At 39.0% G+C, this 17,234-nt stretch overlaps 1 protein-coding gene across 4 annotated transcripts in view; it reads left to right on the top strand.

Annotated features, from left to right (window-relative positions):
* SLC26A7 (solute carrier family 26 member 7) overlaps positions 1–17,234 on the top strand; it is a 182,659-nt gene that overhangs the window by 15,725 nt on the left and 149,700 nt on the right. Inside the window, exons 1-2 of one of the 4 annotated variants that reach the window (XM_010812244.4) lie at positions 14,259–14,695; positions 14,867–15,169. In XM_010812244.4, coding sequence (XP_010810546.1) covers positions 14,977–15,169 — 193 coding nt within the window. In that variant the 5' untranslated portion in view covers positions 14,259–14,695; positions 14,867–14,976. Of the gene's footprint in view, positions 1–14,258; positions 14,696–14,866; positions 15,170–17,234 lie in introns of those variants that run through there. The other 3 variants (XM_005215678.5, XM_025001755.2, NM_001193146.1) reach the window with 3 other exon arrangements.

Genomic DNA, 17,234 nt, shown 5'->3' with positions numbered 1-17,234 from the left:
AGCAAAAAAAAACAAACAAAAAAAAACAACACGTTTTCTTGATCATATTTCCACATGAGATTCTCTACTTAAACATAATGAAAACATTCTGTTTTTTAAAACAAATTGTGACAGGTGGTAAAAAGTGGATACTGTACAATAATATGAGATCGTGGTGCAAGTGAGATAAGCCAACACCAGCCTCACCAAAGTCTTCATCCAAAGACGGTATTGTGTATATGGTGGGATTGGAAAGGAGTCCCCTGTTATAAACTCCTTCTGGAAAGCTGAATGATTAATTTCAACAAATACTGCTCACAACTAGACCAACTGAAAGCAGTGCTTGATGAAAAGTGTCCGGAATCAGTCAACAGAAAACACATAATCCTCCATCAGGATAATGCAAGATTGCATGCATGTTTCTTTGATGACCAGGCAAAAACTGTTAAACTTGGCTGGGAAGTTCTGATTCATCTGCTGTATTCACCAACCGTTGCACCTTCAAATATCCATTTATTTTGGTCTTTACAAAATTCTCAATGGAAAAAATTTCAGCTCCCTCAAAGACTGGAGAAAACACCTGAAACAGTTCTTTGCTCAAAAGAAAAAGTTTTGGAATGATGGAATTATGAAGTTGCCTGAAAAAACGGCAGAAGCTAGAGGAACAAATCAGTGAATATGGTGTCAATAAAGTTTTTGGTGGAAATAAACAATGTGTCATTTATTTTTACTTTAAAAAAAAAATGAAGGACCTTTTTGGCCAACCCAATAGATTTGGCTTGTTATTCAATTTGGAATCTAAGTAGGCTGATTTGCGAAAAATATAAACTGGGTAAGATTGTCCATTCCAGGAGAAGAAAGCATTCCGTTCTAATTGAGTAGTGACTGGAAGTAAGACACCATTGAAATATATTATTCAAGTCATCCTAGCAACTAATGAAAGAAATGTATAGGAATTAAAAACTAACATTTATCAGTGCCTCTCCTATATGCCAGATATTGTCCTTGGTACTCTACTTATCAAAATCCTCCCTTGAAAGACCTTGAAAAGTTGGCATCAAATTTTAGCTTTGCTTGCCAACATGCTGGTTGATTATCTGGCTTCACGATACAGTGCTTCAAATATTTCTTTTTTTCATGTTCTCCTTTTGACATGAATAAAAAGTAATATTCCCTGGGGCTTAATTTGTCTGCTCTAGTTGTGTGAGTGTGTGTGTGTGTGTGTGTATATAACTGCCCAATATATAGTGATTATGTTACAAAATATCTTTGTAATCTATGTGCAATATAGATCTTGCAACTTTTCACATAAATTTTAGTTACACCACTAGTTAATTGGGAGAATGAGAATTCTGGTACTATTCCCATTCCCTATGTGCTACTTCTTGAAGTGAAAGAAATGCTTTATGGAAGGCCTAAAATGTACCTCAAAGTTTTGAATTTTCAATAAACTAAAAACTAAAATTATTTGAGTATTTGTTTTCAGTTCAGTTCAGTTCAGTCGCTCAGTCGTGTCCAACTCTTTGTGACCCCGTGGACTGCAGCACGCCAGGCCTCCCTGTGCATCACCAACTCCTGGAGTTCACTCAAACTCACGTCCATTGAGTCAGTGATGCCATCCAACTATCTCATCCTCTTTCGTCCCCTTCTCCTCCTGCCTTCAATCTTTCCCAGCATCAGGGTCTTTTCTAATGAGACAGCTCTTCGCATCAGGTGGCCAAAGTACTGGAGTTTCAGCTTCAACATTTGTCTACATCTTTCATTAAATAATATCTTTTTTATTTGTTTGACTCTGATACCTGAGTTATACTTAACTACCCAATTTGACTTCCTAAGGACAGGATGTTAGCCCAAAAAAGCCTCATTGAAGCATTATTAGTAAGATGTGTATCCCAGTGTTACCTTAAAAAAAAAAATCCACGAAACTGGAAGAACCAAAGTATCTACTCCTAGGAAAATGATTGTGTGGGAACATTTCATGTAAAGATGGGCTCGATAAAGGACAGAAATGGTATGGACCTAGCAGAAGCAGAAGATACTAAGAACAGGTGGCAAGAATACACAGAAGAACTGTACAAAAAAGATCTTCAAGACCAAGATAATCACGATGGTGAGATCACTCACCTAGAACCAGACATCCTGGAATGTGAAGTCAAGTAGGCCTTAGAAAGCATCACTACGAACAAAGCTAGTGGATAAAAAGCACTTCCTGTTGCAAGTAACTGAGACCCTAAGGGTAATTAATTATCAGTCCTAAATCTTAGACTAGGCCCTATTTCATGCATAAAAACCTGTGACTGTTTCTCAGGAATGCTATAAAAATGATTTCCACACAGTTTGAATCCTCTTCATTAGGAGTCACTCCTAGTACTATTTCAACTTTAAGACTTAAAAGTTAATGAGGTAACACTAAAATATCCTCGCTAGCATCGAATTTCCACTAAAAGTGATTGCATAAATCAAACACTGTTTTACAGTGTTGGGGAAACTTGCTTTTTTGGATGATCCCTTTGCAGCAATATTGACTACATGGAGTATTTTAGACATTTTTCTTCTGAGTAACACAACAATTCCAGAGTCTGTTTTTTTTTCTCTGTTATTATGGATGATACCTTCTAGTTGAGTACTCTGTACCCAGAGTGATGAAGTTATTCAGTTCAGTTGTCACTCAGTTGTGTCCAATTCTTTGCGACCCCATAAACTGCAGCACGCCAGGCCTCCCTGTCCATCACCACTTCCCGGAGTTTACTGAAACTCACGTCCATCGAGTCGGTGATGATGTCCAGCCATCTCATCCTCTGTCGTCCCCTTCTCCTCCTGCCCCCAATCCCTCCCAGCATCAGAGTCTTTTCCAATGAGTCAACTCTTCGCATGAGGTGGCCAAAGTACTGGAGTTTCAGCTTCAGCATCATTCCTTCCAAAGAAATCTCAGGGCTGATCTCCTTTAGAATGGACTGGTTGGATCTCCTTACTGTCCAAGGGACTCTCAAGAGTCTTCCCCAACACGACAATTCAAAAGCATCAATTCTTCGGTGCTCAGCTTTCTTCACAGTCCAATTCTCACATCCATACATGACCACAGGAAAAACCATTGACTAGATGGACCTTTGTTGACAAATTAATGCTCTGCTTTTCAATATGCTATCTAGGTTGGTCATGACTTTCCTTCCAAGGAGTAAGCGTCTTTTAATTTCATGGCTGCAATCACCATCTTCAGTGATTTTGGAGCCCCCCAAAATAAAGCCTGACACTGTTTCCACTGTTTCCCCATCTATTTTCCATGAAGTGATGGGACCAGATTCCATGATCTTAGTTTTCTGAATGTTGAGCTTTAAGCCAAATTTTTCACTCTCCTCTTTCACTTTCATCAAGAGGCTCTTTAGTTCCTCTTTACTTTCTGCCATAAGGGTGGTGTCATCTACATATCTGCATATCTAAGGTTATTGATATTTCTCCCGGCAATCTTGATTCCAGCTTGTGCTTCTTCCAGCCCAGCGTTTCTCATGATGTACTCTGCATAGAAGTTAAATAAGCAGGGTGACAATATACAGCCTTGACGAACTTCTTTTCCTATTTGGAACCAGTCTGTTGTTCCATGTCCAGTTCTAACTGTTGCTTCCTGACCTGCATACTGGTTTCTCAAGAGGCAGGTCAGGTGGTCTGGTATTCCCATCTCTTGAAGAATTTTCCACAGTTTATTGTGTTCCACACAGTCAAAGGCTTTGGCATAGTCAATAAAGCAGAAATAGATGTTTTTCTGGAACTCTCTTGCTTTTTCAGTGATCCAGCGGATGTTGGCAATTTGGTCTCTGGTTCCTCTGCCTTTTCTAAAACCAGCTTGAACATCTGGAAGTTCACAGTTCACGTATTGCTGAAGCCTGACTTGGAGAATTTTGAGCATTACTTTACTAGCATGGAAGATGAGTGTAATTGTGTGGTAGTTTGAGCATTCTTTGGCATTGCCTTTCTTTGGGATTGGAATGCAAACTGACCTTTTCCAGTCCTGTGACCACTGCTGAGTTTTCCAAATTTAGTGGCATATTGAGTGCAGCACTTTCACAGCATCATCTTTTAGGATTTGGAATAGCTCAACTGGAATTCCATCACCTCCACTAGCTTTGTTCTCAGTGATGCTTTCTAAGGCCCACTTGACTTCACATTCCAGGATGTCTGGCTCTAGGTGAGTGATCACACCATCGTGATTATCTGGGTCATGAAGATCTTTTTTGTACAGTTCTTCTGTGTATTCTTGCCACCTCTTCTTAATATCTTCTGCTTCTGTTAGGTCCATACCATTTCTGTCCTTTATTGAGCCCATCTTTGCATGAAATGTTCCCTTGGTATCTCTAATTTTCTTGAAGAGATCTCTAGTCTTTCCCATTCTGTTGTTTTCCTCTATTTCTTTGCATTGATCGCTGAGGAAGGCTTTTTTATCTCTCCTTGCTATGAAGTTATTAGATAAGTTTTAATAGAGGTACCAGATTGAAAACTTCCATGCCTATTGAAGACAGTCTATTTGGTTTCAGTAATAAGTTTAATACAAATTCTTAAGAGACTTGTGTGGACAAAATTAAAAAAAAGTCCTGTTTGACTGTTCTCAATTTCTACTAAAGAATAAACTTCAATCTGAAGGACAGAGTCTAGCCAATGTATCTGGGTTTTCTTATTTGCTGATATAATAAAGACTTATATGACATGCATAATCAGATTTTGAGTAATACTATGGACCATGTTATGCCCCCACCCCTGAATTCATATGTTAAAGTACTAACCCCCCAGTATGATGGCATTTGGAGATGGAGCCTTCAGGAGATAATTAGCTTTAGGTCACATCATGAAGTGCTGATTCTTTCTTTCTGTTATGTGAAGAAGAAAGTGAGATGGCAGCTCTTTGCAAGCCAGGAAGAGAGCCCTTATTAGGAACCAAGTTGGTTGGCTCCTTGATCTTAGACTTTCCAGTCATCCAGAACTGTGAGAAATAAATTCCTGTGGTTTAACCTAACCAGTCTGTGGTATTTTATTATAGTAGCATAAACTGACTAATAATACAGGTGACAATGTTTGGTGTGTTTCAGGAAAAAACTGATTCCGTGTTGGATCTGTTTCCTTAACCATTGCTCTTGTTCACTGAAAGGATACTGTTTATACATAATGGCCTGCCTCTAGGAACCCTGCCCCTCTGCCTGAATATTAAACCAAAGTGCCTTGTTCAGCACCCTGTCACCTCTGGATGGCTACAGGAAGAAAGAAATTAACACAACTTTAATACAAAGGAAAATGAAAGTATGCAGTTGTAAGGTCCTTATACTAAATGTGAAGTGGTATGTTATCATTTGAAGATAGACTTTAATAGTTAAAGATGTACACTATACACTCTGAGGGCTTCCCTGATGGCTCAGCAGAATCTGCCTGCAATGCAGGAGACCTGGGATCTATCCCTGGGCTGGGAAGATACCCTGGAGAAGGGAATGATAACCCACTCCAGTCATTGCCTGGAGAAGCCCATGGACAGAAAAGCCTGGCAGGCTACAGTCCATAGGGTCACAAAGAGTTGGACATGAATGAGTGACTTAACACACTTACATACTCTAAAGCAATCATCAATATAAGAGTATAGTTAATAAACCAACAAAGGAGTAAAATAAAATACTAAAAATGATCCAAAAGGTGGTAATAAAAAGAAAAAAATAAAAAACTGATAATTATAAAATAAATTACAATGATAGTTTTAAACCCAACCATATCAATAACCATGTTACATATAAATGGTCTATATACTCCAAATAAGGCAGAGATTGTCACACTGGATTACAAAAGCAAGACCGAACACTATGCTGCCTACAAGAAATCCACATTAAATAGAAGGACATAACATATTTACACTTATTTCCCTTAGTACAAAAAATGTTATTATTCCTAGAAATAGGACATCTGAAGCAGCAGTTATAGATTCACAATCATGCACTTCTTAGGAAGTGAATTTCTATTGGATAATCCCCTCTTTTGGTATCATCAGATCTTTTCAAGTCCTGCTATTTCCCCGGCTATAGTTTAATTTGCTTACCATTTATCAATTGTTGGTCAGAAATGAGAAGGGGGTTTTTTTTTACTAATACTCAGTGAACTGTTATTGTATTTTTTTCTCCCTTGCTTTTTACTCCATTCTTTCTTCCCTTTCTCCCTTCCTTTTTTTTCAGTTCAGTCTCCTGTAAACAAAAACATCACAGACTGGGTGGCTTAAATAACAAACATTAATTTCTCACATTTCTGGAGATGCAGAAGCCCAAGATCAAGACACCAAGAGATTTTGTGTATAGTGAGGACCTTCTTCCTGGACTTGTAGATTTCTATTTTCTTGCTGTATCCTCACATGGCTGAGATAGTAAGCTCTAGTATCTTTCTCTTCTTATAAAGATACTAATCCAACTGTGATCTCCACCCTCATGACCTTGTATAAAACTAATTATTTCACAAAAGCCCCACCTTCTAATACCACCTCATTGGCTGTTAGGGTTTCATCATAAGAATATTAGGGAGATGCAAACATGTAGTCCAAACGCCTTCTGTCCTGCCTCCCTCTCTTTGCTCCCTGCCCATGCCCTCCTTTTTCTTTGAAAATGCCTTGGATTCTTGTAAATATACACTTGAAAGTACAAGTGATTTTTTTCACTTCACTAGAACTGTCTCCTTTTGACCCCTCAGTTCAGTTCAGTTCAGTTGCTCAGTCATGTCTGACTCTGCGACCCCATGAACTGCAGCACTCCAGGCCTCCCTGTCCATCACCAACTCCCAGAGTTTACCCAAACTCATGTCCATTGAGTCGATGATGCCATCTAACCATCTTATCCTCCGTTGTCCCTTTCTCCTCCTGCCCTCAATCTTTCCCAGCATCAAGGTATTTTCAAACGAGTCAGCTCTTTGCATCAGGTGGCCAAAGGACTGAAATTTCAACTTCAACATCAGTCCTTCCAATGAACACTCAGGACTGATCTCCCTTAGGATGGACTGGTTGGATCTCCTTGCAGTCCAAGGGACTTTCAGTGTTTGGCTGAGCAAAGGCTTTCTGGTCTCTAAACTGAGGATAACGAACCAGTCAGTATCCAAACTAGTTCTTCCCAGTGTCTTTTCTGTTGGGGATAACCCACTTAGTGCCTGACTTGAATAAAATCTTCCCAGTCCTTCAAATGAGGATGTCACTCAGTATTTAAACTGAGCAACCCAGGTACCTCTTCTTGAAATCCAGGACTGATTTCCTTTAGGATGGGCTGGTTGGATCTCCTTGCAGTCAAGGGACTCTCAAGAGTCTTCTCCAACACCACAGTTCAAAAGCATCAATTCTTCGGCGCTCAGCTTTCTTTATAGTCCAACTCTCACATCCATACATGACCACTGGAAAAACCATAGCCTTGACTATAGACCTTTGTTGACAAAGTAATGTCTGCTTTTTTAAGATGCTGTCTAGGTTGGTCATAACTTTCCTTCCAAGGAGTAAGCATCTTTTAATTTCATGGGTGCAGTCACCATCTGCAGTGATTTTGGAGCCCCCCAAAATAAGTCAGCCACTGTTTTACTGTTTCCCCATCTATTTGCCAAGAAGTGATGTGACCAGATGCCATGATCTTAGTTTTCTGAATGTTGAGTTTTAAGCCAACCTTTTCACTCTCCTCTTTCACTTTCATCAAGAGGCTCTTTGGTTCTTCACTTTCTGCCGTAAGGGTGGTGTCATCTGCATATCTGAGGTTACTGATATTTGTCTGGCAATATTGATTCCAGCTTATGCTTCCTCCAGCCAGTGTTTCTCAGGATGTACTCTGCATATAAGTTATATAAGCAGGGTGACAATATACAGCCTTGATGTACTCCTTTTCCTATTTGGAACCAGTCTGTTGTTCCATGTCCAGTTCTAACTGTTGCTTCCTGACCTCCATACCGGTTTCTCTAGAGGCAGATCAGGTGGTCTGGTATTCCCATCTCTTGAAGAATTGTCCTCAATTTATTGTGATCCACACAGTCAAAGGCTTTGGCATAGTCAATAAAGCAGAAATAGATGTTTTTCTGGAACTCTCTTGCTTTTTTGATGATCCAGCAGATGTTGGCAATTTGGTCTCTGGTTCCTCTGCCTTTTCTAAAACCAGCTTGAACACCCGGAAGTTCACGGTTCACATATTGCTGAAGCCTGGCTTGGAGAATTTTGAGCATTACTTTACTAGCATGTGAGATGAGTGCAATTGTGTGGTAGTTTGAGCATTCTTTGGCATTGCCTTTCTTTGGGATTGGAATGAAAACGGACGTTTTCCAGTCCTGTGGCCACTGCTGAGTTTTCCAAATTTGCTGGCATATTGAGTGCAGCACTTTCACAGTATCATCTTTCAGGATTTGAAATAGCTCAACTGGAATTCCATCACCTCCACTAGCTTTTTTGTAGTGATGCTTTCTAAGGCCCACCCGACTTCACATTCCAAGATGTCTGGCTCTAGGTGAGTGATCACACCATTATGATTATCTGGGTCGTGAAGATCTTTTTTGTATAGTTCTTCTGTGTATTCTTGCCACCTCTTCTTGTGCTTCTGTTAGGTCCTTAGTATTTCTGTCATTTATTAAGCCTATCTTTGCATGTAATGTTCCCTTGGCATCTCGAATATTCAGTTCAGTTCAGTCACTCAGTCATGTCTGACTCTTTGCGACCCCATGAGTCGCAGCACGCCAGGCCTCCCTGTCCATCACCAACTCCCGGAGTTCACTCAGACTCACGTCCATCGAGTCAGTGATGCCATCCAGCCATCTCATCCTCTGTCGTCCCCTTCTCCTGCCCCCAATCCCTCCCAGCATCAGAGTCTTTTCCAATGAGTCAACTCTTCGCATGAGGTGGCCAAAGTACTGGAGTTTCAGCTTTAGCATCATTCCTTCCAAAGAAATCCCAGGGCTGATCTCCTTGAGAATGGACTGGTTGGATCTCCTTGCAGTCCAAGGGACTCTCAAGAGTCTTCTCCAACACCACAGTTCAAAAGCATCAATTCTCGAATATTAGGGGGATGCAAACATGCATCGAAACACCTTCTGCCCTGCCTCCCTCTCTTTGCTCCTTGTCCATTCCCTCCTTTTTCTTTGAAAATGCCTTGGATCTTGTAAATATACATTTGAAAGTAGAAGTGATTTTTTCACTTCACTAGAACTATCTCCTTTTGACCCCTATTATAAGTCAAAATAAGTCACGGAATAATGGCAGAAGGAAAAACATGTTAAAGAAACATACTGGAAAGTGTTATTTAAATCAAAGAAAACAAAGTAAGTTACATAAGCAATCAGCACTGAAAGACTAGAATTTTGCTCATTCTATTATACTGGTTGGCCTGTCATGAGTAAAACATGAAATGCACTGTTTAGGACTGTAATGACATATATGTGCAGCACGTTAAAATGTCTCAGTATTTCTAAAACTGTACCACCAAAACCCAGAGCTTTTTAGGGATAGCACTAAAGGAATTAGTCCTGAACAGTTGCGCATGTGACAGGAATTAGGATAAAGACTGAAGAGTGGACATTTTAAATGGTAGATATTGGCTCAATAATTAGGAATAATGTTCTAACAATTAGATTGTCTGAAAATCGGAATTAGTTATTTTTCTGATGTGGGAGAGACCTCCTTGGAGCCCACTCCTGGCTGAGGTCCTGTTAGGTCCTGGAAGTTCCCTCTGCCAGCATCTGATTAACCCCGGGGGAAGTGACTGTTTCACCAACCTCAGGGTTTGCTCCCTGATACAGAAAAACAAAACTGTTATTATTGTTGCCCTTGGGAGGGAACAGTAAGCAGCAGGTCATTTGAAAGTCTGTGTGAAATGAAAATATCTCCCTCCATATTAGTAAATAAGAAATGTCACAGCCATCAGCGATTTCTGGCCTCCAAATGTGGATGAGAGCTCCCCAAACTGTGATCCAGCACATGTTGCCCCTCTACCACTGGTTGCTGAAGAGCTGGAGGAATGCGAGAAGGTAGGAGAACAGCTTTGGCCTCAGATAGCTGAGGTGCAAAAGAAAGGAATGAATTCACTGAGCCTAGAGGCTTGCATCGGAGAAGGCAATGGCAACCCACTCCAGTACTCTTGCCTGGAAAATCCCATGGATGGAGGAGCCTGGTGGGCTGCAGTCCATGGGGTCGCTAAGAGTCGGGCACGACTGAGCGACTTCACTTTCACTTTTCACTTTCATGTATTGGAGAAGGAATGGCAACCCACTCCAGTGTTCTTGCCTGGAGAATACTAGGGACGAGGGAGCCTGGTGGACTGCCGTCTATGGGGTCGCACAGAGTCAGACATGACTGAAGCGACTTAGCGGCAGCAGCAGCAAAGAGGCAAACCAAGTTATGTGAATAATATCTGCACTCAAATAATTTACAGTCTCATGAGCCAAACTGGATAAAATCACACACAATAAATTTCAAACAAGAAAATCAATAGACAGTGAAAATGACTACAGTTGTACACCTATGAATAACCTGAAGGTTATCTAGATCTTTGGCATATAGGAAGAAGGGAACTGTAGGGAAGCCAGGGAAATTTTCATTAAAAAGTTACATACTGAGTAAGTGTTCAGACAGGGAAAAAACTAGGAACATGGAACTAGGGAAATCTGTATAAAACCAAAGAGTCGGTGTGCAGCAGATAGTACACAAATCTGCTAGAATACAAGCAGGATGGGAAGTGTTTTTTCTCAGTGGGAATGCAACTCTCCATTCTGAGCTCCTGTAACATTTGTTGTCTGACTTGATTGTTAATTTATTCTATTCTGCCTTTTGCATTAAATAATCCTTAGAAAATAGACAATATCTTCCTCTCCCCCATGCTTCTATTGCATTTCACACGATCTAGCAAAATGTGATTGATCGGTAAATACTTGCTAATTTAAATAGAGTCGATAAGTAGCTGGTAGAGGAAGGGTAGAGAGTAGAGAAAGGATCACATGTTTACGCTAATGAGTTTGAGTGTAATATTAAAAATTGCTGGAAGTTCAAACATGTCAGAGATAACGATCAAAATATTCTAGGAAGGAGGATTTTTTTGTTGTTTTACATGGGGATAATGAGTTCATCTTTTTATTTGTAAAGCTGTTGCCTGAACATTTGGGAAAGAGATGTCCCATATAGATGATATGTAGTACTGAATTTTAAGCTAATTTTAGCCATTGAAATTTTTGAATAAATATGTTTAGCTTTGAATTTTATGGGCTAGGTAAAGTGCTCTGAATGTCTCACGGGTGTGCATAAATTTCTTCACAAAAGCTTTTTTTGAGTTTCTGATTATAATCAATACTACACTTGATAGCATGCTTTAGAGTGAGATTTTGGCATGTTTTAAATAATGTCTAAGCACATGGAGTTGGAAGAAAACCTGGAGTTTAAAAAATATTTTTAGGAAAGATCTACTCTAACTTTAGGAGGTTTTGTTTTGTTTTGTTTTGTTTTTTTTAATTGAGAGACTTCAGAACTATTTTATCAAACATTATTTTCCCTCCTGGTCTTAGAATGAAAATGAAAGTGTTAGTTATTTAGTCATGTCTGACTTTATGCAGTCCCACAGATTGTCTCCTCTACTGATGGAGTTCTTCAGGCAAGAATATTGGAGTGGGTTGCCATTTCTTCTCCAGAGGATCTTCCCGACCCAGGGATCAAACCCAGGTCTCCTGAATTGCAGGCAGGTTCTTGACTGTCTGAGCCACCAGGGAAGCCTTCCTGGTCTTTGGATGTTTTAGAGCAATTGTTGGCACTAATATGCTTAGATGTTTCTATATAGATTAATCTTCAATTCCAAAAATTCTGTTCATATGAATTCTTTGTTACTGGCATTTAACACAAAGTTTTTTTTAACATGATTGAAATTGCACAAATCATAGGTGTTGACTGTTTATTTCAGTATTTAAGCTTTCAATTACTTTTTTCATTTCTTAACTTGGATTTGAATTTTTAACCTAAATATATTTTGAGAAAAGAATCATTAGTATTAATTTTGATTATAAAAGTAGCAATACTCAGTTTATATATAGCTTCTGAATTTCTTTGTTTATGTAATGGGTGAAGTATATAAAACAAAGTTAGATTGCTGTTTGTGAAGAAAAAGCAACATAACATCTCTGTTAAAGGTGAATTTACTTATCTGATGAATCTACCTCTCACACTAAAAGAATAGGGCTAAAATACTATGAGTCTGTGGTGAGACTCTAAATCTAATGAAATGTTCATAAATGTAGCATATGTAAACAACTGGAAAAATACAAAGAAAATTCTATTCTGTACCTATGAATAAACTGTACATATATTGCTATATATTTAGGATTCATTGCATTTAAAAAGAAAAGTATTTTTGCACAGATAGAAGGCCAGTGATGTCATTTGTGGAAGACTGAGAGAGTAAAGTAATGCTCAAAATTCTTCAAGCCGGGCTTCAGCAATATGTGAACCATGAACTTCCGGGTGTTCAAGCTGGTTTTAGAAAAGGCAGAGGAGGAACCAGAGATCAAGTTGCTAACATCTGCTGGATCATAGAAAAAGCAAGAGAGTTCCAGAAAAAAACATCTATTTCTGCTTTATTGACTATGCCAAAGCCTTTGACTGTGTGGACCACAACAAACTGTGGAAAATTCTGAAAGAGATGGGAATACCAGACCACCTGACCTGCCTCTTGAGAAACCAGTATGCAGGTCAGGAAGCAACAGTTAGAACTGGACATGGAACAACAGACTGGTTCCAAATAGGAAAAGGAGTTCGTCAAGGCTGTATATTGTCACCCTGCTTATTTAACTTCTATGCAGAGTACATCATGAGAAACGCTGGGCTGGAAGAAGCACAAGCTGGAATCAAGATTGCCGGGAGAAATATCCATAACCTTAGATATGCAGATATGTAGATGACACCACCCTTATGGCAGAAAGTGAAGAGGAACTAAAGAGCCTTTTGATGAAAGTGAGCTGAAAGCTCAACATTCAGAAAACAAAGATCATGGCATCCAGTCCCATCACTTCATGACAAATAGAGGGAAACAGTGAGAGACTTTATTTTTTGGGTGCTCCAAATTGCTGCAGATGGTGATTGCAGCCATGAAATTAAAAGACGCTCACTCCTTGGAAGGAAAGTTATGACCAACCTAGATAGCATATTCAAAAGCAGAGACATTACTTTGCCCTCAAAGGTCCATCTAGTCAAGGCTATGGTTTTTCCAGTGGTCATGTATGGATGTGAGAGTTAGACTGTGAAGAAAGCTGAGCACCGAAGAATTGATGCTTTTGAATTGTTGTGTTGGGGAAGACTCTTGAAAGTCCCCTGGACTGCAAGGAGATCCAACCAGTCCATTCTAAAGGAGATCAGTCCTGGGTGTTCATTGGAAGGACTGATGCTAAAGCTGAAACTCCAGTACTTCGGCCACCTCATGCGAAGAGTTGACTCATTGGAAAAGACTCTGATGCTGGGAGGGATTGGGGGCAGGAGGAGAAGGGGGCGACAGAGGATGAGATGGCTGGATGGCATCACTGACTCGATGGACATGAGTCTGGGTGAACTCCGGGAACTGGTGATGGACAGGGAGGCCTGGCGTGCTGCAATTCATGGGGTCTCAACGAGTCGGGCATGACTGAGCGACTGAACTGAACTGAACTGAGAGAATAGCTCTTCACCTTAACTTAAAAACAATGGGAAAAATTACAGCCAGAGACACTGGAAGTATCCAAGGTATCCAAGTAGCAATATTTTGTTATTTTAAAGACTTCCAGACAGATCTCTACTCTGGTCAAATAGGCATTGAAAGGGCTGCAGCAAACTATGTACATGCTATTCTTGTTGGCGTCACATTTTTTGTTAATGTATTAGCTCTTCGGTTTAATTCGAATGGCACAGTCTTCATAAATGCAGGCCTTTTCTTTTTGGAGCTAGGCCTTACAATGATAAAATAAAGGTCTTTGACAGCCTGACTGTTCCATTATTAAATGTAACATCCTTTCTGAAACAGAGAAACCCCCCAAAAGTCATGTGAAAAGAGGGCAGAATCATAAAAAATGTTGGGAACTCTTCAAACAATATTATGAACCATATGTTATTCCTGAGAAATTTCAGTTAGGATAGTGCTAAGTGTGAGAATTATATGACTTGGAAAAATAGAGAAAACTGAGTGAACCATTCAGACACAAAGAAGAAATATTGCCACAAATAATTGTTCAATGTAAGCTTATTTTCTTAGCCCATGAAATGAAATTTCTGTTTGTTTATGAGAACTGGCTATTCTGTTGCCAGACTGGGCAGAGGCTGTCTGAATGTTTCTGTATGAATGAAAATCTCCTCTCCCAGGGGAAAAAAAGATAAGAGCATTTAGCAAAGCCTCTTAGGTTTCTGAATATTTCAGAAATGGCAGTCATTTGATATACTGAAAATACCCACTTCCCAAAGAAGTAAATCTAGATTCTCTGACTACATCTTGCACAACTAAACCTCTCTGGTTTTTGATTTCGCATAGTTTGTCTGGAGAAGGCAGGAATAGCTGAATGCTTCCTGGTTTTTTTAGCATAACCCAGCCCACTTGCAACACATGCCCAGAACTACCTCATTAGCCACTGGGATATAAGCCAAAACATAAGACTACAGTCAGTATAAGGGGAATTACTGGCAAGAGAGATCTACACCAACTTAATGCTGAATGCACTACTTTTCCAAGATCAGAAAATATTACACTAACAAGAGGTACCACTTCTCATCTCATTCAGATAAAAATTCATGGTTTTAATCCGCATCTTTTATCTAGAATAATTAGCTGTACCATAATAAAACGTGCAGCCTAGCTGCATATGTGTGTGTGTGTGTGTGTATATATATATGCTTTTGTTAATCTCTCTCTTATTATTTCCCGGATAGCTTTGACATTGTGAACCACAGACGATTTGGAGCCTGGCTTTGAAGGGAGGTGTTCTACAACACTTTTTTTCTTGTTTAAAGAAGTTTAATCTACAAGAGGTAATCTGAAAATGACGGGGGCAAAGAGGAAAAAGAAAAGCTTGCCCTGGAGCAAGATGCGTATCCCCCGTTGTGAAGACTTTAAACAGTGGTGTAGACGGCGGCTGCCTATTTTGGAGTGGGCGACACATTACAGTCTGAAAGAAAGCTTGCTTCCGGATACTGTTTCTGGGATGATGCTGGCAGTTCAACAGGTAGCACAAGGTAATGTACTGCATTTGATTTTCCTGTTTTATACACAGTAGATATCACTTTGCTTTCTTGGAAGAGTATTGTGACCTAGGGTCTACTAACAAAATTGACTTTAATTAACTTTCGGAGAATAAACACACTGAATATCTGTGGAAGCACAAGTAGGAAGACACAAAAGTTTTCCTACTTGTCTTTTGCTTTCTTTCTTTTTGCTGTTTTTGAGAGATATTAAGCATCAAACCAATTTTTAATGGCATTGTATATTTGCAATGTTAAAATTCATACTATATGAGTAAAAGATCTGTAATTGTGGGACAATGAGTTTTTGTAGTTTGACCTTATTGATACAGTTTTCTACTTAGGCTGAATCCAGCTATAAAATATCACCTGGCTTGAACATATCATTTGTAAACCTAATTAGCAGCATACAGTGACCTGTTGTAACCTTGCGGGTTGCTATAAGCAAGGAATAGAGCTTTCTGTACATAAAGGAGGCTCTTGGCCAAGATCATTATTTGCAAAGAGAATCCTCTGTCCTTAGAGCTTACATTTTACTGTGCATGCCAATTTAATTCTGTATCACATTATGTACTGTTTATTTCTCAATTATAAATTTAAACTGATGAGAAGTCTGATTTTAACTTTCCCAAAGCTGTTTATAAATGATATTCTAGATTTAGATAGATGTTTCTCTGGGAAAAAACTATTAGGTAATTGGTGTGCATGCGGTGTATCAGCGTGTGTGTGTGTGTGTGTGTGTGTCTGTGTTTTTTGTTTTCCTCAAAGATATATTCATTGTATTTTTAAAAACTAGTTCAGGTAATAGCTTCCTACCTTAAAGACATATTCCTTGTATTTTTAAAAACTAGTTCAGGTAATAGCTTCCTACCTGTAGCAAGAAAAATCTCAAGATTTTTCTCAAAATTTTTCTCAAATTTCTCAGCCTTGAGAATTTGTAAAATGTTCCTTGGCACAGACTCTTTAGATTTATATTTTTTTGCAGTTTTACTACCTCCTGGCTTGAACTATTTTTCATACCATTAAATTATATGCACTTTTCTAATTCTGTAGCTGGAACAAACTGGTTTGTGAGTTTGTGTTTTTAGTATGATTAGGAACATCTGCTCTGGTTGCTTTAAGATCTATAGTACTATCATACTTCCTGTGGTTCCATTTCCCTGAATAGTCTCATATTTTTAATGACCAGTTTGCTAAAAGCAAAGCATAGTAGTCTTTCATAAAAATGCAAAGTAAATAACACATTAGGCCATTTTTTAGGATTATTTTTATTCAATTTTAAATTCAGAGGCACTACCATGGACTTTGAAACTAAGATGATGAATTTACAAGAGCTTTTTCGCCAGGTAGTTTCAATATATTTTATGAATTTATTTTCTTTCATTTATTATAAAGTAAAAGAGAAATTATTTTAAAAAATTTGTTTTTTCATCTTTCTGAAATATCAGGTTAGTTAGAAAATTTGGGGATATGATAAAGATACCTGTGATATATTATTAGTATTTTCATTTATCTGTCTTTGGTAGTTGACTGTATGACTTTTCTTTGGGTATGGAAGTTGAGGTGTTTTGTTTAATGAGTCATGCATTTTACTGGTTATGAAGAAATATGTTGGCCAGCCCCCAATTGATGAGAAGCACAAAGCTTACTCAACTCTTGTGTCTTGGAAATTATGGATCTGGCTCTTGATTCTCCTAGAAGACTCCCAGTGATTGGGCAAGGAAGGCTACACTACTAGAAAGAGCTTAAAGGTTTTTGTTGGTGTATGGAAAGACCAATTCTGGACAGGGAGTTGGTGATGGACAGGGAGGCCTGGCATGCTGCAGTCCTTGGGGTCGCTAAGAGTTGGACACGACTGAGCGACTGAACTGAACTGAATTCTTCCAAAAGTACTTATTCTTTAAAAACAATTCTCAAACTTTCTCATGATTACCCACGATGGGTAAATATCATAAGCTACTATTTGTTGTAAGGGGCCTTGTGCTAAATCCCTTATGTGCAATATCTTCTCCTGTCCCAACAAAATCCTAAGTGACAGTGGTCCTCCATTTCCCGCTTG

Source organism: Bos taurus, chromosome 14 (genome assembly GCF_002263795.3).
Source record: "Bos taurus isolate L1 Dominette 01449 registration number 42190680 breed Hereford chromosome 14, ARS-UCD2.0, whole genome shotgun sequence".
NCBI lineage: Eukaryota > Metazoa > Chordata > Mammalia > Artiodactyla > Bovidae > Bos > Bos taurus.
Note: the sequence above shows the minus strand (reverse complement) of the source record. Positions and strands in the feature narration are given on the sequence as shown.